Raw genomic sequence first — 25809 nt, 5'->3', positions numbered from 1 at the left:
GAGGCAGTGAAGATAACAACAATAGCATGCCGTCATGTGCCATGTCGGACTCAACTAGCGGACAAAACCGCAATACTATGTACGTAAATAATCGTTTTCAAAGGTCATGTATGATGCAAGTGTAGTATTCCTACCTATATGTTGTTGTTATATATAACAGTATTGATACCTCGTGCCTGTCATGACTTTTGCATGCATCTTTTTCTTTCGTCGCGATGTTTACATTTGGCCCTGTTGATGACGCACGTGCGATAAAATTGCATCACTGATCTGGGTCAATTGAGAGTTTTAAACTGTTAGGTGACGAGTTTCTTTAATATAATTATATTTTTTACTCTTAGCGAGTGAATTTCAGCAAAATTTGAATCGGTATATTTCATAAGAAGGTATTTTAAACATGTTTATGCCATTTTAGCAAATATGACATTTTTTCCCCCGACATAATAACATAAATACTGTTAATATGGTGTATACTGCGAATAAGTTGTCTATCATGTGGTTTTAAAATTACCCCACTTTTCATAGCTGTGCTATAGAACGTTGCATACACACTTAGAGTCGTATAAAAAAGACTTGAATAATGATACATTACGATGTTTAACTTAACTCTTGTCCAGTACGCTTTGTCACTTGATCAAGAAACGTTCCTTATTGGCATAGGCTCTAGAGCGTCATTAATCTGCCGGTTAAATGTTTTGTTTTCAACATTTTCAAATACAATATCAATATAATTTGCATCAATGCATACAAATTAGAAAATACACTTAAATTCTAATTCTAATAAAACACATTTTCATTAGCATTTCCTAGAAATACCAATGCATTACTTTAAATGATGTGATAAGCATCATGTTTGTTGATTAATAATTAAATAGTAAAGATAAATAATGAAATACCACTATTGACAATGGCATACCTACTATGATATGAGGTCACCCCAACGGGTATTTGTATATTAATGCTAAATTTAAATACATTTACTCGTGAGACAAACTTGTTTGCATGAAAACATACATATCTATTAAATACAACAAAAAATACAACAATTCATACACACACAGATTATAATAATTTCACTGAACATACACTTAGTCCTTAAACCATAAACAAATTAAATGCTAAGAAAAAACATAGTCATCAATTAATTTTACTTAATCTTTCGTTTTAGGACATTTTGCTAGGCTATAACTGTCTTCAATGTGATTAAAACGATAAATGAGAATTAATTCTTCGTGTGGAAATTGGAAAAAAGAAACATTATTACTTCTCCTTTTATTCCCAATGATAATCTTATAAGTAATTTATATTTTAACTTAACGCTTTCCTCCGTTGACAATTTCTATTTCTATTCACAATATTTTAAGGAATACATTTATATTTGCGCTGCAATGTCACTATGTATAGCAAGTAAACTTAACACCGGGTTATCAGACTATGAAATGAAATGCGCATGACCATTTTCTTTCAAATCCCTCAAATTCTACAGAAGAAGAAATATTTTTAAGACTTTTTCTGTGTTTCCATTTTTTGGTCCCGCTCTTTTACACCCAGGGGGCCCATCTCATCCATTTATACAAAACCGATAACTTTTTGGCCAAGTTAGCTTCAGACCAAATTTGATTTTGATCTCTCCATTGGTACAGACGGAGAAATATTTCCTTTCATTTACATTATTGGTCCCCGCACACCCTCCAATTATACCAATATGAGTTCCCTTTATCGGAAGATGCTCTAGAATGAATAAGGTAAAAATACCTCAATTGGTACAGAAGGATGTTTTTGAAGATTTACATTATTTCCCTAATGAGTGCAACCACTCTGTCCCAAGGGGACCACTTCCTAAGTTTATACAAAATTGAAAATGTTTCAGTTAAGGAGGACAAGGGTTTTTAACAATTACCTCTATTTTCCCTATTGTACCCCAACCCTCTGCAAATCTGTGAATGCTTTGGAAAAGGATACTCTAGAACAAATTTGATCAAAATCCTCTCAGCCCTTCGGGATAGCTGAGCTAAAAAGCACAAATCTAGTAAAAGATTACATAACCACATTCATTTTTTTATGTTCATAATATCTGTATTTGTCTTATCAATTTTTATCGGTATTTTCACCTTAAATGTATCATCTGAGGCCCGTCTGTAGCACCACTGGTGGGTTTTCCTGTCAGTCCCTACAGTACCACTGCAACTGTAAAAAGGTACATAATTACATTCAGTTGGATTTGGATTTTGTGATAACTGATGATGTCGTGAAAATGATCAACAGAACTCTATTTTAACAAACAAAAACTGGTGTGTTCAACTAAAATGATCAGGTTTTAAGTTTTCTTGTGAATTGCTCACCTGGTATTAATCTCACACTTGTAATCTTAAAAGTGGACTAATATACAGCTACAGGCAAAATATCTGTGTTCGATCCATTTGAATCTATTAAATGATTTAAACATATAACGCCTGCGACCTTGAAAGTTTATAGCCTTCCGTTCCGGCATGTTTCTGGCTAAATATCATTACCCTGAACCTTTTGAATATTCAGAACAAGTCATTTAAAGATTTAAACATAGTTGATCCCTGTGACCTTAAATATCAGCAAAGGTCATTCATTTAAACAAACTTGGTAGCCCTTCATCCCAGCATGTTAATTGCCAAATATCATCATCCAAGGCCTTTTGGATATTCAGAAGAAGTTATTTAAAGGTTTTAAACATATTTGACCCCTGTGACCTTGAAAATAGGTGAAGGTCGTTTGTTTGAACATACCTGGTAGCCCTTCATCTGAGCATGATACTGGTCAAATATCCTTGTTCTAGGCCTCTTGGGTATTCAGGAGAAGTCGTATAAGGGTTTTAAACATATTTGACCAATATGGCCTTGAAAATGGGTGAAGGTCATTTATTTGAACAAAGTTGGTAGCCCTTTATCCCAGCATGTTACTGGCCAAATATCATTATCCTAGTCTTCTTGGTTATTCAGGAGAAGTTGTTTAAATGTTTTAAACATATTTGACAATTAAACCCTTTGACCTTGAAAATGGGTGAAGGTCATTTATTTGAACAAACTTGGTAGCTCTTCATTCAAGCATGCTACTGGCCAAATATCATCACCCTGGATATTTTGTTATTCAGAAGGAGTTGTTTAAAGTTTTTAACATATTTGACCCCTGTTACCTTGAAAATAGATGAAGATTATTTATTTGAACAAACTTGGTAGCCCTTCATCCCAGTTTGCTTCTGGCCAAATAGCATCACCCTAGGCCTTTCGGTTATTAAGACGAAGTCCTTTAAAGTAAAATATTGACGCCGGACGCCAGACGGACGACGGACGGACGACGGACGCCGCACCACGGCATAAGCTCACTTGGCACTTCGTGTCAGGTGAGCTAATAAAACAGACAAACTGATTTCAAGAACATGTCTCATAAACTTGTTGTGTGAATGTTAATTTTGCAAAAATGTAGGAATTTCAGCATTGATGATAGAACGTTATCCTTTTGCGATAAGCGAATATACATATGTTCAATAAATCGCAAAATGTAAGCACTTTAGTATACTACAACTAAACAAGAAGCTTTGGTTTAGTTTAGTTTAGTATTGTTTAACGTCCTATCAACAGCTATGGTCATTTAAGGACGGCCTCCCTCCCCTGTGTGCAAGATGCATGCGCGTAGTGTATGCGTGTGTGTTTTGGGAGGCTGCGATATGTTCGTGTTTGTCTCCTAGTGATAACGCGGAACTGATGCAGACTTTATAGTGCTACCTCACTGAAACATACTGCTGAGGCACCCAGCAGGACACCCCACCCGATAGCATTTTACTGACAACGGGCGAACCAGTCGTCCTACTCTTAAGCAGGAGTAGAAATTACCATTTTTAAAGACTCTGGTATGAATCATGATCCATATTTTTATCTAATATAAACTTGTGCTGGTGATAACCTACTTAATTACTCATCAACTTTTATAAATATGGACATTTTTGGTCTGTATCCCATGAGTGGAGGGAATCCTGTCATGGATCCTGGATTCGAGGCTCTAAAAAAAAATATACATAAGTTTGGAAAACATAGTGAATACACTATTTCACATATTATAACAACTTTTAAATTTTTATCCTTACTTCCTAACGCATATTTCATATTTAAACATTTTATGTTTCATACTTAAAATAATCAACTTTGAAATTACAAAATAGCAACATACTTTATTATTCATATATATATATTTATACACCCACTGTTACCTTTAGGAGATAACTAATAACTAATTGTTCAATCCTTTTTCTAAATGAAATAAAATTTGTTGAAATGAATTCAACTTTTATATTCGTAATATTTCACAGTTCTGATTAAGGATATACAACTTTAAGCAAGTATACTACCATTTACATACTGTATGATTATGCTTATTATGACTGTTGATTAGACCTGTCATAATTACATCATCACTTTATTTGTGGCTGAGCACAGGAAGTGACTTCTATATTGTATCGTACAAATTGCTTCATCTTTATTACGTATTCTCGTGCTAGTATTTGAAGAACTGACATGTGAAATAAGAATTTCATCTGGTAACAATAATTCAAATACTGTAGATTATTTTTACTCCTTGCTATTTTGTGTGTAATTTAAATGAATGGTCAATAATGATATCAATGGAAAGCGAGTGTGTGAGTATAAGATTTTTCATGAATAGCATTTAGTGGAAATTTTTACTACAATTATATGATTCAATTAGTATGTAACATTTTTGTTTTCACTTGTATGTTGGTACCACATCAGTGTTAGTGAACGTGAAGTTACTACTGTACATTAGTTCTAAACTGTATAAATATTACAGAATATCAAAGATAGTCAATTCATCCATTACTGCTTCAAGGTTTTCTTTATCTATTTCGCATAGGTATAATATAATATTGTAATGTAATTTTATTCGTTTAACATTTCATTTTCTCGCGCACCTATGTTAACATTGTTATGGTACAATTTTGTTTTGTCGGGCGGGGTGTTGTATGTATGGAATGTGATGAGAGAGAGAGAGACAATGATGTAATGTATGGTCGAAGGGAGATAAGTGTGTAACTGTATTTAGAAACTCTCCTAAATGTGGCAAATTCGCGGGCTTCTGGAATAAAAGTTTAACGAGACAGACACTTTTGTTGATTCCTCACACATTTCACACAGACAAGCGAGTTACACAGGTGTTTACTATTATAACGGAATTATATTACAGGCTGTTATTTACCTGTGTACAAACACACCGAAGCAGCATACTAGGGGAGTAGAGATGACTTTCATTATTAAACCTTAATGTGATACTTAATATAATAATTTAATTACATTCTAAAGATAAATCTATAAAGCACTGTATTTAAGTTCTACATAAATTTTACTGTGCAACTGTTTGTCGGCGTTTTTTGTTTATTCGTCGACTTTATATAAGCAAGATACAATGTCGTCAATTTGTGATTATACGGTAAGTAAAAGGGGGGAAATTAAAAATATGCCAGACATGTTATTGCTATTTTGAAATAGGACAGACACAAATGTTTAAATAATACCGTAGCAGTATCACAATATTTTACTTTGAGATATCAATAATCGGGCACAGACACTTGTCACGAAAAGGCGACATTCAACAACTATGACATGATGGAATAACTTCCCATTGTAGGGTAAAGTAAGTAATTTAAAACGGATTTGTCCAGCTAAGATTAAAGAATAAACATTGTTGATCAACAACATAGAGTACATTGTCGTTTACTTCCCTTTAATTCATTTATACAGAAACGTTCCCATTAGTACTAGGAAACTTGTCATGAAATGCTACCAAGTCTATGTTACCCTGGTCGAAGTCGTCACTTTGGTCTCAGTTCAAACTGCAGTCTAAAAACCCTGGCCATTCGATATGACTGGATGCCGTTTACAAAATGTCAGCTTCAGAACAAAATCTGAAAACTAAATCGCAAAATGACGCTGTTTGGATGTTCGCGCGCTCGGCCAATCCTTATATTGCTAAAATTGTGACGTCAAAGCCGAAGAGTGTCACCGGAACTTAAGATAATATTTGTCAATATCTCTGTATAAGGCTGACCGAATTCATACGGTTTTCGACATTTTTTGTTTTTGGATAATATAGAATTATAAGACACTTTTATGTCCAGAAGTGTAAGAAAATATCACCAGAGGGGGTTTTCAAAGGTAAAACCCGAATCCTGAATTTCCCTATCCTTCACCCTTCGGCATGAAAGAGTATTTTTCTCTCATTCTAACTACGAGAATAAGCGCAGATACCATGAAAATGCGTCTGGACTGGCTACCATTTAGAAAATATCGATTTTTCATAAAAGGTCTCAATTTCAGCACGTTGCCTTTTCCGCATTGTGGCAACGGTGTTTTCCATGTTCGTGACGTCACGTCACTGTTGAGCCATTGTGACGTCCAGTCACGTGACATGGGGTACAAGATAAACATTTCCTGCACCCCTTTATTACCCTGGATAGCTCTCTCTTACACAAACGGAAATGAGAGAATATCATTTATTCGTTGTAACTTTCGATCATGGTACCATTTAATGTTTTTAGTCGGGCGATAAATGTTCACCATTGCATATGTACGTTCCGTCCTTAAGGTGTATCGGAAACCAGTCTCAGAACATGTGGCTTCCTAAGTAAGTACATAGCGACAGTCACATATATCTTTCGATCCATGCGCGACATGTGTGTGAAAGTGACGATTTGTTTCTAAAATATCAGTTTGAAGTGCGCTCCGGGCGCGGGATGCATATTTCCCGCATATTATAGATGGCCGGAGTCCTAACGTTAATCGACGACAGACCGATATGAAAAAAGTCGATAAAACGTCAGAATAATTCGCACTAGTTTTGAGGCTGGTGCAAAAAATGGTATTTATGATTTGAGATTAATGTAGAGGATTTAAGGTCAATACAGAAGAACATTGATGAGGATTTGAGGTTAATGCAGAAGAACAGTGAATAGGTTAATGAAGAAAAACAGTGATAAAGATTTAAGATTGATACAGAAGAACAGTCATTAACTTTGCGGTTACTACAGAAGACAAATGATAAGGATTTGAGGTTAATGTAGAAGAACGGTAATAAGGATTTGAGGATAATACAGAAGAAAAGTTTCAAGGATATGAGGTTAATGCAGAAGAACAGTGAGAAAGATTTAAGATTAATACAGAAGAACTGTGATAAGGTTTTGCGGTTACTACAGAAGAAAAGTGATAAGGTTTTGAGGTTACTACAGAAGAAAAGTGATAAGGTTTTGAGGTTAATGTAGAGAAACGATTAAAAGGATGCATTGTGAGTAGCGTGGTAGAAACGGTTATCAGGATGTGAAGCTGTTTTTAAATACATCAATTTATTAGGATTTGAGAATAGCATAGGAGAACAGTAATATGATTTTAGAATATCGCAGATGATGTGAATGGACGACTATTTTGATATATATAATTTAGTGTGTTATAAAACAGCTAAGGTCATTTAAGGACGAGCCTCCCGGAGGTTAATGTATAGGTGGATATGTGTATATTGCTATAGGCGGTATCATTGTGTATTTGCCTCATTGTTTACGTGAGGATCTGACACCGACTTTTGAGTGCTACCTCACTTAAATATCATAGTATTCCACTCAGTCATATTATAATGAAAACGGGTAAGCCAGCCGCTACTTTGTAGCCATCCATCCCAGCATATCAACAGCCAAATATCAAAATACTTAGCCTTTTGGTTAATCAGAAGAATTTGTTTATAGGTTTAAAACATTGTACCAAAGTGACACGGATTATAAGTCATAGACATTCATTTGAGCAAATTGTGTAGCCCATCATCCCAGCATATTACCAGCCAAATAACAAAATGAATAGCCGTTTTGTTAATCATAATAATTTGTTAATAGGTTTTAAACATCTTTACCCCTGCGTCCTTGAATATAAGTCAAGGTCATACATTAGAACAAACTTGATAACCTTTCATCCAAGAATGATGCTGGCCAAATATCAACATCATGGAACTTCTGGTTATTAAGAAAAGGTTGTTTATACCCCTGTGTCCTTGAATTTAAGTCGAGTTCATTCCTTTGAACAATTTTGGTAACCCTTTATTCCAGCATGTTACTTGCCAAATATCAACATCCTGGTCCGTTTTGTTATTCGGAAGACGTTGTTTAAAGGTTTTGAAAATAAGTGACCCCTGTGACCTTAAATATAACTCAAGATTATTCATTTGAACAAACTTGATAGCCTTTTATCTTAGGATGTTCCTGGCAAAACATCAAATTCCGGGACCATTTTGTTATTCTGAAGAAGATGTTAAAATGTTTTGAACATATTTGACCCCTGTGATCTTGAATATAAGTTAAGGTCAGTTGAACTTCGTCCCAGCATGTTCCAGTCTACTCGTCTGTAAATGAATAGGTGGTTGTGCAGAGCTTGACTTATTGAATGGTAGCTGTGAGCACCGGCTGGTTGCAAAGGCCCTGTAACCACGGGTGATGATTTGTAAACCGCTTTGAGACGACCTATTACCTAGATTGTGATAAAGCGGTATAGAAAAACCTCGCATCATTTATTATTATTATTGATAGAAATTTACATTTGTTCTCGATACTGGCTTGGTAAAATAAAAACTTACAATCTAAAAGTTGTGCTTTATATGCAATCAATGTACGGATAAAATGGGTCTATACAGTGTGTATACACTCTTTATTGATAGGCAAAATATCCCGGGTAGAGTGACATCGTTGTACAGGTAAATCTTACAAATGGCTCACTCGGCCCCAAAGCGTGACAAAGGGATCACGTTTAATTCGTACATTGATTGTGTTTGAATTTAAACTTTGATAGTTAATATTTCTAAATTGATGAATCCTATTGAAAATGTTAAAACTTACAGTTAGCAATTTGAGATGAGAATACCGGAACGAAACAGGAAATAAAGCCTACATCATAATACCTTTTACATGTTACCGGTAATATGAGCCGAATACAACCTTCTTTATGACAATAAGTTATTGACCCATGAATGACAAAGATCACCTACCTGTGAATACTGTGACTATTTAAATATATATGATGGATATGATTAAAAATTTCAATTACTATGATTCATTGATTCATATGAAGTAATATCATTAAACGTTGCCTTGCTCCTATTAATGACATATACACTTTACCTATCAATCATAATCTCTAAGTAACGAAGTGAAAGTGAAATAAAGTCAGAATAGGACATCTTAGATTTTCGATTAGTCCCAAAATTCAATATGCATAATGAGGGACCATGTGGAACCTTCATGTGAGATTTGAGAAAGATGTTTCGGGTTTTCTGAGATATTATGCTAACAAGAACTGCTTAAGGACTCACAGAACGACGGATGGACGGAAGACGGATCAAGGACGAAGGATAATTTGACTAGCCCCCCCATCTGATGATCCTTGGCTAAAAAGAACAAGGAATGGAAATTAACAAATAAAGTTAGGAAAGGAAAAGATAACTGCTCAATTGAGTGACCTGATACATATAATGGTGTAATTTTACACTTGTAGGAAATAACCCCTAGTACAAAAAGTGTTTGTAGTCACTGAAGATTGCTCTCCTTCTGCACCCGCTCGACCAGTCTGGGGGAACTTTAATGTGGAGTAAATATTAAACACAAAACATTACTATAATATATTTCTCAGGACCTTTATTATGAAAGAAAAATATAAGGTTTCGTAAAAAAACACATTTACAAATGCAAATTTCCTTATAAAGTAGACACCGGTCTATCCACAAGCATTACACAGTCTGCTGCTATTGTCTTCGGGTCACCGTTTTTTTTCACATACATATATCAAGTAAAATTACTGACGTTGTTTATTGTCACTATACGTCTGATCTAAAACAAAGGTTATTTGTGACGTCAAAGTATAACGTGCTAATGCATTACTGTGCATCGGGAAACATTCGTCTTAGTTTAACTTCGCCTATTTCGCCATCCACTATAAGGGCGAATTTATCCTGACAGCGAATATTAGTACACACGATGTAAATATATAGTAAGCACATTTGAAGGGCATATGTGTTTTGGTTTTCTATTGTTTAACGTCCTAATAACAGAAAAGTCATTTAAGGACGTGCCACCATGTGTGTTTTGTAGGCGTACATGTGTGTATGTGTGCTGGAGACCGGGTATGCTTTGTGTTAGGCTACCGTGTTTCCGCCAGTAGTATAAAACTCTTCTCCTTTGTCCAGTGTTATACCTCTAACAAGTCTTTTTAGCGTGAACTTTCCTTACGTGGACCGCGAGCTAGCGTGAACGTCATCGCGATGGACTATACTGTCCTATTCAAAGTAGTGTTATCCTTTCCTTGAAGTACAGTGCAATATCTAGTAATTTACTGGTGTGATCATCTTCGCCTTTTGCCAGTGTTCATATCCTGTTGAGTCGATATTTGTGGGGCCAGTGTCAATATCTAGTCTATATTTGTTGTATCTCGTAATTGTCAGTGGTGCTGTACACAGACTCGCATTGTGCCATTGTTTATATCCTGTTAATACTATATTTGCGGTATCTCGTAATTGTCGGTTGTGCTGTACACATCCTCGCCTTAGGCCAGTGTCAATATCCTGTCAAGTCTATATTTGTTGTACCTCGTAATTGTCAGTGGGGCTGTACACATCCTCGCCTTAGGCCAGTGTTTATATCCTGTTAATACTATATTTGTGATATGTCGTAATTGTCAGTGGTACTGTACACAGCCTCGCCTTAGGCCAGTGTCAATATCCTGTTTAGTCTATATTTGTGGTATATCGTAACTGTGAGTGTAGCTGTACACATCCACGCCATGGGCAAGTGTCAATATCCTGTTAAATCTATCTTTGTGGTATCTCGTAATTGACAGTGGTGCTGTACACATCTCGCCTTGGGCCAGTGACAATATCCTGTTAAGACTATATATGTGGTATCTCGTAATTGCCAGTGGTGCTGTACACAGACTCGCCTTGTGCCATTGTTTATATACTGTTAAGTCTATATTTCTGGTATCTCGTAATTGTCAGGGGTGCTGTACACAGACTCGCCTTGTGCCATTGTTTATATACTGTTAAGTCTATATTTCTGGTATCTCGTAATTGTGAGTGGTGCTGTACATATCCTCGCCTTGGGCCAGTGTCAATATCCTGTTAAGTCTATATTTGTAGTATCTCGTAATTGTCAGTGGTGCTGTACACGTCCTCGCCTTGGGCCAGTGTCAATATCCTGTTAAGTCTATATTTGTGGTATCTCGTAATTGTCAGTGGGGCTGTACACATACTCCTCTCTTCTAGAGAATACGCTGTTTAAAACATAACACAATAAAATCAAACAGTTATTTAGTTAGTTATTTGGTGAAAAGATGTATCTAAACTTGAAATGTTCAAATGTATTTAAGATATACATCAATTACGAAATGTAATGCTAGTTATTACAAATGAATTTCAACAACGTTTAGCAAACGTTTTAGAGCATTGGTGTTGCCTTAATTTACTAGAACAGCAAATGCAACGAGTGACTATGAAAACATCTGAACTAAATAACTTGACAAAGTCGCAGTGTATGTAACGTTTCCTTACGGAATAATACAATGAAAAGGTAAAGCATATTTACGTGTTAATCCCCTGGTACTCTACACGTTCACGTAAACGTTCTGTTGGTTAAAAAGATGTGTTTAGTTATCAAACTGAACCCCTTTCAAATGGCAATTATAAGCAAAACCAAAATAACAATAAAATGACAGTGGATAAGAAGTGTGTTCATGCACTACCGAAATAAAATATATTTGTAATGGTTTTCATATATTAATATACAAGAATATAAATAATGAATACTATCCAAACTTCCGGAAGTATTAAAGTGTTCAGGGTAGTTGCTTCTTATGCAGCAACACTTACAAGTAGGCGTAACCAGTCGTACATGTTTGGTCAATAAATTGATGTAGTTATCTAGGTTTGCTTGCATAACACACATGGTTGACTTTGAATATCTGAGATTAAATCAGATTTGTTATTATGCATAACCCATAATTTTTAGTTTACAAAATAAATAATGAAAGCCGTCGTTACCTTTGTATTTTCCTACGTGTAGACAGAGATAAACAACAGCAAAAATGAGGGCGATGGTGATAACGATAAATACAACAGCGACAACGATCCAAGGTATGACGTCACCTGCGTAGATAATTAAAACCACATATTTATAAGTCACATTATAGGGGTTGGTGCCTTTATCAGTAATTATATTATGATATATTTTTCACTAAGTAGGAAGACGCTCCCAAACACTGAACGTTTTATTTGATCCTCCCCAACACCGAAAAACGAAAAAAAATACAATTTAAAAGAGGACAACATACCTGTGCTTTCCACTGAATCTTGAACAGGTTTCGTTGTTAAAGGCACATCTAAATAAAAGTATTCAAAATATTATAAGTATCAGCTTCATTAAAATTCCCGGATAACGACACATAAACTTATAAAACATACACTGAAACACACGGACGTCTTCATACGGACGTTTAATTTTTATTTCTAGCAAGAGGCCCCGCGGGCCTGTATCGCTCATCTGGATAATAAGTAACCACCCCTTTGTCCCCTCGAGAGACCACACTCCACACTATACAAAAACATGAGTCCCACTGCAAAAGCAGACTCTGCACACAATATGGTTAAAACTAGGGTTGTCAACGGTTAGCCGGTTACTCGGTCGGAAGACAACGAACAGGTAACACAAATAAATATCCGAATAGTCGGAAAGGACTAGGGGCGTTAATGGTCATTTCCAGCCTCATTGGGGATTTTGAATTTGTTTGTCACATGCGGAGGTTTTCATTTCTGCATGCTAACTATCCAAACACATATTTTTGTATAGCAACGCGATTTCGTTGCTATGGTTGGACAACTAAGTATGCGCATTGGAATAAATCTGCACCAAAAAAGAAAGCCCCAATAACCAATCTGATGTTTATAAAAGAAATTGGTAAAAAAAATCAAGTTAACTTCTTATGAGATCATCTATGACCAATAACGCCCCAATAAAGTGTATATATATCACAATACTCCTGTTCATGTAATATGAGAGATACCATGAAACTTCTTACTTACAAGAGATACGTGTAGCTCTATCATGCAAACAGGTATTATAAATATTCATGTATGATTACTTTTTAGGCAATGCCCAATATGTTCATGTTCAGGCTTATAAGTTGGTGTTGCTTTTGTTCTATATTGTAAATATTGACAGAGATGCCGCCAACACCATAAACAAGAGGTCAAAGGGTCATAGCGGTCACCTGAGTCATATTATAAGTACTGGAAATTCAATGTCATTGTTAAGTTGTGATATTGAAATCAACATGTAAACGAAGTAAAAAATAAAACTTGTCATATCACCAAAGGATAAGAACTTTAAAAACTATTCTAATATATTATTTTGGTAATGTTATTTAGCAAATTTTCCCCTTTGGCCAACCCCTAGGATATGTCAGGATTTTACTTTCTGATTCTATTTTATTTCAATTCATTATAACTATTCTAATCATGTTTGAATAATTTCTTGCCGAAAATGGACAAGATATAGTCAGAAGTGTTATTTCCCTATATAAACCAGTTAATTTTACCCTCTCCAAAGGAGAGCAGATGACATGGCGGAAAATGAAATTTACAAATTAGATAATGCACCTTAGGACCTTTCTTTCCATGAAGAGTATTTGTTTGTAAAACCTCAGAGTCTGATAAATAAGATTTTTATTTTAAAACCATTTTCCCCATTTTGGCCCCACCACCTAGCCCCTGGGGATGAAGCAGGATATAATTTTCTCATACAATCTATTTGCCATCTGGCACCATAATCATTCCAATCAAGATTGAACTGCTCAAAATGGACAAAATATACCCATAAGTGTTATTTCCTTGTATAATCTAAAGTAAACGTTACCACTTACCCAAGCGAAAATGGATGGTCCGGGGGTAATGAAATTGAAAAATAGATAAACCCCCTGATGGAATTGTCATCCATGCACAGAAGTTGATTGTAGTACCTCTGAGTCTGAAGAAGTAGACTTTCTTGCCGAAAAATAAAAAAAAAACTGTTTAAATCTCAGATATTCAAAGTCAACACTGTGTGTTATGCAAGCAAACCCTGATAACTACTTCAATTTACTGACGAAACATGTGACTTGTTACGCCTACTTGTATGTATTGCTGTATAAGAAGCAACTATATTGAACACTTAAATAGTTGCGAATGTTTGTAAATATTCATGATTGAAATTATTGTGTATTAATATATTATTGGTAAATTTTCCCTTTGTGTCCCCGCACTAGACCTTGGGGATTGGACAGGAATCCCAATTTTACAATGCAATACCCTCCTCAATTATAGATGATTCTGACTTAGTTTGAACAATTTCCTGCTGAAAATGAACAAAATATACCCAAAAGTGTTAGTTCTCTATATAAACTGTTGTCAAGTTTCCGAAGGAAAAACGAATGGCCCGTTTTTTTTTACAATTTAAATAAACCCATGATGATTTTTCCAACCATGCAAAGAAATTGACTGAAGTACCTCTGAGTTTTGAAAAGAAGATTTTTAAAATATTGGTTTATTTTCCCAACTTCTTACAAGGATGCTTCTGACCAAGTAAGAGTAATTTCCAATTGAAAATCGACTAAATATACCAAAATGTATCCCCTCCCGAAGGGAAAACAGATGGCCCGGGAAGACTGTAGTACGNTTATAAGTATCAGCTTCATAAAACATCCCGGATAACGAGACAGAAATTTATAAAACATAAACTGAAACACACGGACGTCTTCATACGGACGTTTACTTTTATTTCTTACAGGAGGCCCAGAGGGCCTGTATCGCTCATCTGGATAATAAGTAACCATGGGAAATTTCTCATTAAATATAACAATGCAACTTTTTCCATGTGGGGTGGATAATTTCGGCGGAACGAATGGCGTTGTAATTTTTTTTTAAGTTAATCTTACTCAGTGATTTGTTAAAACAGCACATATGTATGTTAAAACCACATATTTATAAGTCATACTATATTTGTTGTCGAATTCGAAGACGTTGGTGCCTTTATCAGTAATTGTATTATTCACGCTATTTCATGAAATATTTTTCACTAAGAAGGAAGAAGCTCCCAAACACTGAACGTTTTACTCGATCCTCCCCAACACAGAAAAAACCCATTTACAGTTAAAAAGAGGACAACATACCTGTGCTTTCAACTGAATCTTGAACATATTTCGTTGTTACAGGCACATCTAAATAAAAGTATTCAAAATATTTTTAGTATCAGCTTCATTAAAATTCCCGGATAACGAAACATAAATTTATGAAACATACACTGAAACACACGGACGTCTTCATACGGACATTTACGTTTATTTCTAACAAGAGGCCCCGAGGGCCTGTATCGCTCATCTGGATAATAAGCAACCACCCCTTTGTCCCCTCGGGAGGCCACACTCCACACTTTACAAAAATATGAGTCCCACTGCAAAAGCAGGCTCTGCACACAATGTGGTTAAAACTAGGGTTGTCAACGGTTAGCCGGTTACTCGGTCGGAAGACAACAAACAGGTAACAAAAATAAATATCCGAATAGTCGGAAAGGACTAGGGGCGTTTAGGGTCATTTCCAGCCTCAACGGGGATTTTAAATTTGTTTGTCACACGCGGAGTTTTTCATTTCTGCATGCTAACTATCCAAACACATCATATTTTTGTGTAGCAACGCGATTTCGTTGCTATGGTTGGGCAACTAAGTATACGCATTGGGAAAAGGCTGCACCAAAAAAGAAAGCCTCAATAACCAATCTGATGTTTATAAAAGAAATTGGTAAATAAATTCAAGTTAACTTCTTATGAGGCCATACATGACCAATAACGCCCCAATAAAGTGTATATATATCACAATACTCCTGTTCATGTAATATGAGAGATGCCATGAGACTTCTTTCTTATAAGAGAAACATGTAGCTCTATCATGCAAACAGGTATTATAAATATTCATGTATGATTACTTTTTAGGCAATGCCCCATATGTTCATGTTCAGGCTTATAAGTTGGTGTTGCTTTTGTCCTATATCGTAAATATTGACAGAGATGCCGCCAACACCATAAACAAGAGGTCAAAGGGCCTTAGCGGTCACCTGAGTCATATTATAGGTACTGGAAATTCAATGTCATTGTTGAGATGTGATATTGAAATCAACATGTAAACGAAGTAAAATATAAAACTTGTCATATCACCAAAGGATAAGAAATTTAAAAACTATTCTAATATATTATTTTGGTAATGTTATTTATCCAATATTCCTCTTTCGCCAACCCCTTGGATAGGTCAGGATTTTACTTTCTGATTCTATTTGATTTCAATTTCATTATAACTATTCTAATCATGTTTGAATAATTTCTTGCCGAAAATGGACAAGATATAGTCAAAAGTGTTACTTCCCTATATAAACCAGTTAACTTTACCCCCTCCAAAGCAGAGCAGATGACCTGGCGGATACTGAAATTTACAATTTAGATAATGCACCTAATGACCTTTCTTTCCATGAAGAGTATTTCTTTGTAAAACATCAGAGTCTGATGAATAAGATTTTATTTTTAAACCATTTCCCCCATTTAGACCCCACCACCCAGCCCCTGGGGATGAAGCAGGGTATTATTTTCTCATGCAATCTATTTGCCATCTGGCACCATAATCATTCCAATCAAGATTGAACTGCTCAAAACGGACAAAATGTACCCATAAGTGTTATTTCCTTGTATAATCTAAAGTAAACGTTACCACTTACCCAAGCGAAAATGGATGGTCCGGGGGTAATGAAATTGAAAAATAGAAAATGCCCCTGATGGAATTGTCATCCATGCACAGAATTTGATTGTAGTACCTCGGAGTCTGAAGAAGTAGACTTCTTGCCGAATAATAAAAAATCTGTTTAAATCTCAGATATTCAAAGTCAACACTGTGTGTTATGCAAGCAAATCATGATAACTACTTCAATTTACTGACGAAACATGTACGACTTGTTACGCCTACTTGTATGTGTTGCTGTATAAGAAGCAACTACATTGAACACTTAAATAGTTGCGAATGTTTGTAAATATTCATGATTTAAATTATTGTGTATTAATATATTATTGGTAATTTTCCCTTTGTGTCCCCGCCCTAGCCCTTTGGGATGGGACAGGAATCCCAATTTTACAATGCAATACCCTCTCAATTAAAGATGATTCTGACTTAGTTTGAACAATTTCCTGCTGAAAATGAACAAAATATACCCAAAAGTGTTAGTTCTCTATATAAACTGTTGTTAAAAACGAATGGCCCGGTTTTTTTTTACAATTTAAATAAAGCCCCTGATGATTTTTCCAACCATGCAAAGACATTGACTGAAGTACCTCTGAGTTTTGAAAAGTAGATTTTTGAAATTTTGGTTTATTTTCCCGTTGGAGCCCCACCCGGGCCCCTGTAGTTGAGGGATTAATTCCAATTTTACAATTTGAACCAACTTCTTTCAAGGATGCTTCTGACCAAGTAAGACTAAATTCCAATTGAAAATCGGCTAAATATACCCAAATGTGTCCCTTCCCGAAGGAAAAACAGATGGCCCGGGAGGACTGTAGTACTTCTGAGTCTTGAGAAGAAGAATTTGGTAATATTGGTAAATTTTCCCTTTGGGGCCCTGCCCTTACCCCTGAGGTTGGGACAGGAATCCCAATTTTACAATTGCGTAGCCTCATCTATCAAGGATGATTCTGACCAAGTTTGAAAAATAAATCCATTCACTGGTTCATGAGATGAAGTCAATAATGTAAAAAACAAATACGCATAACGGACGACAACGGACGGAAACTGATCAGAATAGGTCAATTGAGAAAAGCTCAGTAAGCATGGACAAAAAATCTTATAACATATAATATAATTTCCCCATTGGGCCCCGCTCCTCTGCCCCCAGAGGGTCCAAACCGAATGCTTTTACAAAATTGAGTCCCCTTGGTCCAAGGATGCTCCAGACTTAATTACGATAATCCTCAATCCTTACGGGGGAAAAAGAATTTGAAAGGTTTTACCTCTATTTTCCCTATTGGGCCCGCTTTTCTACCCCAGGGGGGCCGACCTCACCGTTTATACAAAAGTACCATTGGCCAGAGGATGCTCCAGACCATATTGGGATAAAATCCCTTAATCCCTACGGTAGACTTTTCATAGACCTATATGTGTAAATGGGTATATTTAAGCATTTAACTGTTAGCAGATGCAGTATGCATTCATATCGACTGTATACTGCATCTGGTAACAGTTCAATGCTTATATTTACATTTATATGTATATAGTTAGTTTGTTTTGTATAGTAACTGAAGCAAAAATACGTTTGAATTTCCCGCTTATCATATCAGTGACGTCAGTAAATTCAAATCCCAGAACAGCCGATATTTCCAGAAGAAATAATATAGTCCCTCGTGTCATTGAAAACCACACGCACATAAAATGGTTTGAACACAAACTTAACTTTATTATTTATTTCATATGAGTGTTTATGTTGAAAAATTGTTAATAATTGCCTAACTTCTGCTTAAAAATTTAAAATTAAAGCTGTTTTCCGCGCATTGATAGATAACATGTATTTTGAAGTGATGCGGCGCTGAACGGACTTGATTGTTTCCTCGGAAATGCTTATTTTTCCTTCGACTGGAATATTACGTTATTTACAGAAGCATATATACTCGGAAACGTTTAATTAAAGTGGTCCTTTCAGAAGGTGATAACGATTCCAAGGACATTTCGTTTAAAATAGATTCCATGTCTAATCGGTCAGATTAGCATCGCTAGCAGACGACGTTCACAGGGGCTCGGTTTTGCGATTTTGAGTAATGGATGACATCACTGAAAAACCACAACACTTAAAAAGGTATTTATACACATTTTAAAGCCTTGTCGATACCCTCGACTTTTACAAGGTTTTAGAAATGCTGAATTTTAGCGTTGTGGTTATTCACTGATGTTATGCATAACTAAAAATCTCGAAACCGATCCACTGTGTGATGACGTTGACAAACTTGGTAATTTCATATCTAGATGGGCGCTTACAATAATTTTGTGGTACCTACACATCTTATAATAGATTTATATTGTCATATTTGTCAAGTTGCTTTTTTTTTTGCGATTACCTATATTGCTAAATGCTAACGAAACCATAATGTTTTCCGACTATAGGCCTATTGAAACCGAAAGTATCGGGAGGCCATGTTTGTTTATCTTGTACCAGCTGTATTCTTACATTCGTCGTATCACTGTAAATTGTAGTATACAACCTCATATACTGCAATTTGGTTTACTAACGACATATAGGCAAATGCAACACAGAATTTAAATATAATCAGGTAAACATGACATTGCTGCGAAATAATATATGTTTTAATTTAAAGAGAAATTATGTTGATTAGTGTCTGAGATACATATTGTAATTGGAGTTGGCATATTATGTGATGCTTCAAATAAAATGCTACATAAATAACACGGCAATATATTGTAAGAAAATATATAGTCCCGCACCGGTTGTTTTCTATATTTAACAAGCAGTACACTTATGTCAGGAAGCATAGGTCACAATCAGGTCACAGTTACCTACTTCTTGCACTCTGTAATCCCAAAATGTTCTTGTAAATCAAATATGGTTACTCCAGTTGAAAAAGTATAGAAAATATGCCCCGAACAAACATTTGCAAAGTAAAGGCCAAAGCACAGTGACATAGTTCTTTAATAGTGACGTTCCTCTTGCTTGCACTTTCACTCCGCCATCCCAAATCTGGTACTCCAGGTGAAATAGTATCTCCCCCACGGCAACCGTTGGGGATTGAATAACGTTGATGGCGTTGACAATTTTCCCTTTCTACCTATGTAAACGTGACATCACCTTAAAATTATCTTGCCTAACATGGCGGATGTTGTTGATAAATCGGAACACGCTTATTCTTCCAGAAAACCTGGTCTTATTCCCGTCTGATTGTGCTGTTTCATTTGTTGTCCATATTTTGCCCAGTTTCGATAAGTTTATTCGGAGTTCTAATCAAGGATTTGTTGACTGTCCGCTTTTCTCTTATCTTTTCCTGATGTTCTGTCCTTAGTTACTGACCTATCGGATAAACAGATTATCTGGAATACCTTTAAAATAACTATAGTTAAGTAACCTATTTCTAACCTTCGCCAGGATAAGAGTGAAACATACGTAAGTTGCTAGTTCTTGTGCCCGTTTTTCGTTTATGTATAATTGTCCTTTGAATTTAATCAAGGATGATAAGCTTTCATACTTACAGTTTCTGATGGTAAAGTTGGTTTTCAGGCCTGCTGCACTTGTACCACACAAGCTGCCAGTGAATGGTTCACACATATATGAGGTTTCTGTATCTGCTGCCGTTACATTGTAGGTAAGTGTACTGCTGCGTCTGTAGTTACACCCGTCCTGGACCAAACCATTTTCATTCTGATTAATGTCCGCTGCAGTAGGGTAATCCTATAAAGCAGAAATCTACACAATAATACCAAAGTCTTATCGACATAATAGCAAAACTCATTCTAACTTAATACCAAACATCTTCATCAGCTAGTTGAGTGTTTGCTACCGGTTATGGTAAAGCTAATAAGAAAGTAAGCACGGTCGTCCTGTACCACGTTTTAGTGATTTTCCAATATTATAGTTAGGTTTGGTTAATATTGTTTAACGTCCTATTTATAGCTAAGGTCATTTAAGGACGTTCCTCAATGTGTGTTGTGTAAGCGTGCATGTGTGTGTGTGTGCCGTAGACAGGGAATTTTGGTGTAAATATTAGAGCTAATCAAACGTGACATAACAATATGTAGTAAGTGGACTGTGTACCGCACAAGAGTAACACATGACGTAAACTGTACCGTAAATCCGGTATTGCTGCCTGCTTGTTTGTAACACCACGTGTGGATCTTCTTGTCACTGCCTACAGTACCGGAACAGCTGAACGTTAGTGTGGTACCCACAGAGTAATACTGACCATTCACATTGGGAGATGGCGTAACATACAGGGCGTTGGTGTAGGTCGGCAGAACTGTAACAGATATATTAGCTATGTTTAACATTGGGAGATAGCGTAACAAACAGGGAGTTAGTGTTGGTCGGCAGAACTGTAACAGATATATTGGCTATGTTTAACATTGGGAGATGGCGTAACAAACAGAGAGTTAGTGTAGGTCGGCAGAACTGTAACAGATATATTGGCTATGTTTAACATTGGGAGATGGCGTAACAAACAGGGAGTTAGTGTAGGTCGGCAGAACTGTAACAGATATATTGGCTATGTTTAACATTGGGAGATGGCGTAACAAACAGGGAGTTAGTGTTGGTCGGCAGAACTGTAACAGATATATTGGCTATGTTTAATATTGGAAGATGGCGTAACAAACAGGGAGTTAGTGTAGGTCGGCAGAACTGTAACAGATATATTGGCTATGTTTAACATTGGGAAATCGCGTAACAAACAGGGAGTTAGTGTAGGTCGGCAGAACTGTAACAGATATATTGGCTATGTTTAAAATTGGGAAATCGCGTAACAAACAGGGCGTTAGTGTAGGTCGGCAGAACTGTAACAGATATATTGGCTATGTTTAACATTAGGAGTTTGCGTTACAAACAGGGAGTTAGTGTTGGTCGGCAGAACTGTAACAGATATATTGGCTATGTTTTACATTGGGAGATGGCGTAACAAACAGGGAGTAAGTGTAGGTCGGCAGAACTGTAACAGATATATTAGCTATGTTTAACATTGGGAGATGGCGAAACAAACAGGGAGTTAGTGTAGGTCGGCAGAACTGTAACAGATATATTGGCTATGTTTTACATTGGAAGATGGCGTAACAAACAGGGAGTTAGTGTTGGTGGGCAGAACTGTAACAGATATATTGGCTATGTTTAACATTAGGAGTTTGCGTTACAAACAGGGAGTTAGTGTTGGTGGGCAGAACTGTAACAGATATATTGGCTATGTTTAACATTGGGAGATGGCGAAACAAACAGGGAGTTAGTGTAGGTCGGCAGAATTGTAACAGACATATTGGTTATGTTTAACATTGGGAGATGGCGTAACAAACAGGGAGTAAGTGTAGGTCGGCAGAACTGTAACAGATGTATTGCATATGTTTAACATTGGGAGATAGCGTAACAAACAGGGAGTAAGTGTAGGTCGGCAGAACTGTAACAGATATATTGGCTATGTTTAACATTGGGAGATGGAGTAACAAACAGGGATTTAGTGTAGGTCGGCAGAGCTGTAACATATTAAAATTGACTGTATTCACATAAGAAGAAGGCGTCAACATCCGGGTGTTGATGTAGGTCGGCAGAACTGTAACAGATATATTGGGTATGTTTAACATTGGGAGATGGCGTGACAAACAGGGAGTTAGTGTAGGTCGGCTCATATATATATATATATATTAGCTATGTTTAACATTGGGAGATGGAGTAACAAACAGGGATTTAGTGTAGGTCGGCAGAGCTGTAACATATTAAAATTGACTGTATTCACATAAGAAGAAGGCGTCAACATCCGGGTGTTGATGTAGGTCGGCAGAACTGTAACAGATGTATTGGATATGTTTAACATTGGGAGATAGCGTAACAAACAGGGAGTTAGTGTAGGTCGGCTCATATATATATATATATATAAGAATTAATAATAATGTCTTAATGAATATTATTTAACGAGTTGTAACAATCCTTTGTTTGTCTGTCTATTACTACTTTTATATACAAATATATATTTTACATATTAAACAATTTTTCAGTCGCAGCGAGTCTATATACTGGATGTGTGGTGAAAGATGAAGAAATCTTAAGGAAATCAGCCACATGCTCCAAAACTTTCCAAATACTGTTTGATAGAAAGGTTTTAAAAAGCCCTTTTATAAGACATTAATTAGTGACAAATGCATGCACTCGCGATCATTTACTGCTACATGGGAAAGATGAAATCAACTCTTGACACAAGGACAGCAAGGTAAAAACTGGTTTTTCACCATTTACCAGTAACTGCGGGTATTTCATAGTAATATACCAGTCCTTTCTTCTTTACCTTTTTTTCTTTCATTCTAGAATATTTCTGTTATAAAAATGTGAGATACGTACCTGTAGCAGTAATATATTTAGCAGCAGAAACCACGACACCACCACCTGCTGTCAGAATTACTCCCATATTACACTTGTAGGCTCCTCCATCCTCACATCGTGTGTTGTTTGTGGAGATCGTTAACACAAGCCGAGCACCACCGACACTATCCACATTTCCTGTCGCTGACACACCCTGTCTGTTCTGGTAAGCTGTGTTACCCCAGCTGATTACTGATGATGAACTGGCTTTATTATAGGTTACAGTCACTATTGATGTATAATAAGTACTGCTAGTGTTTTTTCGAACACTAATAGTACTGACATCACTGATACCAACAACTGAGCTTGGCTGACACATGATTCTAAGTTCTGATGTCGGCGTTACCAAAGTACTTGTTCCTGTTATGGTGATGGACAGACCAGAAACTGAAACACACCAAAACATGATCTGAGATACCAGTATAGCTCGGCTGATATGTGGTTCCGAGTTCAGAGATCAAGAATGTGATCAACGTTGTTCATTACTGTTACACAGACTACCTGGCCGAATTTGCATGACATGTTTAGGGACAATGTAGAGCATTTAGGGCCATTCAAACGGCGATTGTTTTGAAGTGTTTTATGGCCCTTCGACAATGGATCATTTGAGCCATTCCAATGGCGGAACCAACATGATAGTTACTATAATATCGTGTAATGATGGTAAGTTAACAATCTTGTTAATACCCCTATGATTTGTAGGCGTCCAAAAACCTCTAGTCTCAATATTCAGATTATATTGTACTACACTTTGTATAAATTCGCGTGTGATACAGAATGTTGAATTACTAAACTCGACCATGTGTCGTATGTGGTTCGTTTTAGGTACCATGCGTACCGTGGTTCACTAACCTACTATGGAATCTACGTGTTTACAGTGTTGTTATTAAAAATATGGCGGTTCACCAACATGCATTGTTATAGTCGTCTGTACAAGAATCCTACAAACAGATAACAAACGAAACAGACCAGACCTCGTATTAAACAACTCATCGTCTGTTTAAATCGGCAAATAGATATATTTTTCTAGTGTTTGAACGCCATTTTTACGCTATGATAATAAGATGTCATTTATCTGTCATTGACATCGTTTTGTCCGCTAATGTTGATTGTTTATTTTGGAGTTTTTGGGATGGAAATTGAACGTTAACTCGAGCTTTTCATGCGATTTTTATGAGAAGTCACAGTCACCACTCGCCTAGTATAGAGCAGGGCTACAAGACAAACTGTTTAACTGAATACAGCAGTGATAAAACGAGTTCCTACATGTTTATTACGGGTACTTCCTATACATACGAAGAAAGACCATGCACAAGTATCATTCCTTGTTTTAAAATGTTAATACTGGTCCGTATTCGAGTAATAGATATGTCAATATAATAATATAACTTAAATGTCAATAGAATTACAATTATCTCTCCATTCAGTTAATATCGAAACATCGGGAAATGCGTGTGCAGCTTCATTATTCCTAACGTGCCTTCATTTGAGAAAATTTAGAATGGGCTCCGTTTCCTCTTATTCCATCCTATTCTTATACGACTGATTATTTGTGATCAATTGTACGATTTTGTTCATTGTGTTTAACACGAACTTAAAATTAATCGTAATTCTGACCAGATGCGTTCCCATAGAGGCACACTATTCAAAAGACTTTGCCCAACGGGATTGTTCAGTCTTGACTCATTCGGCGGGTCGTATGACCGCCATCCAAAATTCCCCAAAAATTGTCAGAATATTCGATTATGAAGGCGAAATTCTCGGAAATATGGATCTTAGATCGAACGAATCTGCGTGAACTAACACCATGTTCATAATTCAAATGACGATAACCTGCCTGGATACATTAAGAAACGGCAAAGGAAATCGCTGCAGACGAGGCGACAGGGACAGAAATTAAGAATGAAAGATTGGTTAGCCTAATCAACGATATGATCAGAAAAGGAAGGTTGGATGATCAGATAAAAGAACAAGAGGCCCAAGGGCCTAAGCGTTAACCTGATTTATATATTATAGGTACTGGTAGCTCTATTTCATTGTTGAGATGTACAAAATGTGGAAATCAAGAAGTAAACAATGTGAAATACAATACCTATCATGTTACCAAAGGATAAGAACTTTAAAAACTATTCAAATACGTTAAACAATACTAATCAAACAAAACAAAACCTAAAAAATGAATTATTTTGCTATAGATAAATATAGCATATATTATTATTTAGCCAATTTTCCTCTTTGGCCAACCCATTGGATAGGTCAGGATCTTACTTTCTGATATTATTTGATTTCAATTTCATTATAATCATTTTCCCCAAGTTTGAATTATGTCTTGCTGAAATAGACAAGATTTAGTCAGAAGTGGTTTTTATCTATATAAACCAATTGCAAAGAGAACAGATGACCAAAGGGATTATATAATGCACCTAAAGGCATTTCCACCCATAAAAAAAAAATAATCTTGTACATCTGAGTGCAGAGATATTTTAAATATCAGCCATTTCCCCCTTTTTTGCCCCACCACTCCAACCCCTGGGGCAAGGTCAGATATTATTTGTTCATGCCATCTAATTGCCATCTCA

At 36.1% G+C, this 25809-nt stretch overlaps 1 protein-coding gene across 3 annotated transcripts in view; it reads right to left on the bottom strand.

Moving 5' to 3' along the window:
- Positions 1–11162: 11162 nt before the first annotated feature.
- LOC110463757 overlaps positions 11163–25809 on the bottom strand; it is a 30462-nt gene continuing 15815 nt past the window's right edge. For 2 of the 3 annotated variants that reach the window (XM_021518599.1, XM_021518602.1), the window contains 7 exons: positions 23210–23617; positions 20965–21134; positions 20371–20569; positions 12390–12437; positions 12100–12204; positions 11645–11684; positions 11163–11333 (listed from right to left, as the gene is read on the bottom strand). In XM_021518599.1, the coding sequence (XP_021374274.1) occupies positions 11267–11333; positions 11645–11684; positions 12100–12204; positions 12390–12437; positions 20371–20569; positions 20965–21134; positions 23210–23617 (1037 nt within the window). In that variant the 3' untranslated portion in view covers positions 11163–11266. Of the gene's footprint in view, positions 11334–11644; positions 11685–12099; positions 12205–12389; positions 12438–15260; positions 15309–20370; positions 20570–20964; positions 21135–23209; positions 23618–25809 lie in introns of all 3 variants that reach the window. The other variant, XM_021518600.1, reaches the window with a different exon arrangement.

This window comes from Mizuhopecten yessoensis, unplaced genomic scaffold (genome assembly GCF_002113885.1).
Source record: "Mizuhopecten yessoensis strain PY_sf001 unplaced genomic scaffold, ASM211388v2 scaffold10923, whole genome shotgun sequence".
Classification (NCBI taxonomy): Eukaryota; Metazoa; Mollusca; class Bivalvia; order Pectinida; family Pectinidae; genus Mizuhopecten; species Mizuhopecten yessoensis.
Note: the sequence above shows the minus strand (reverse complement) of the source record. Positions and strands in the feature narration are given on the sequence as shown.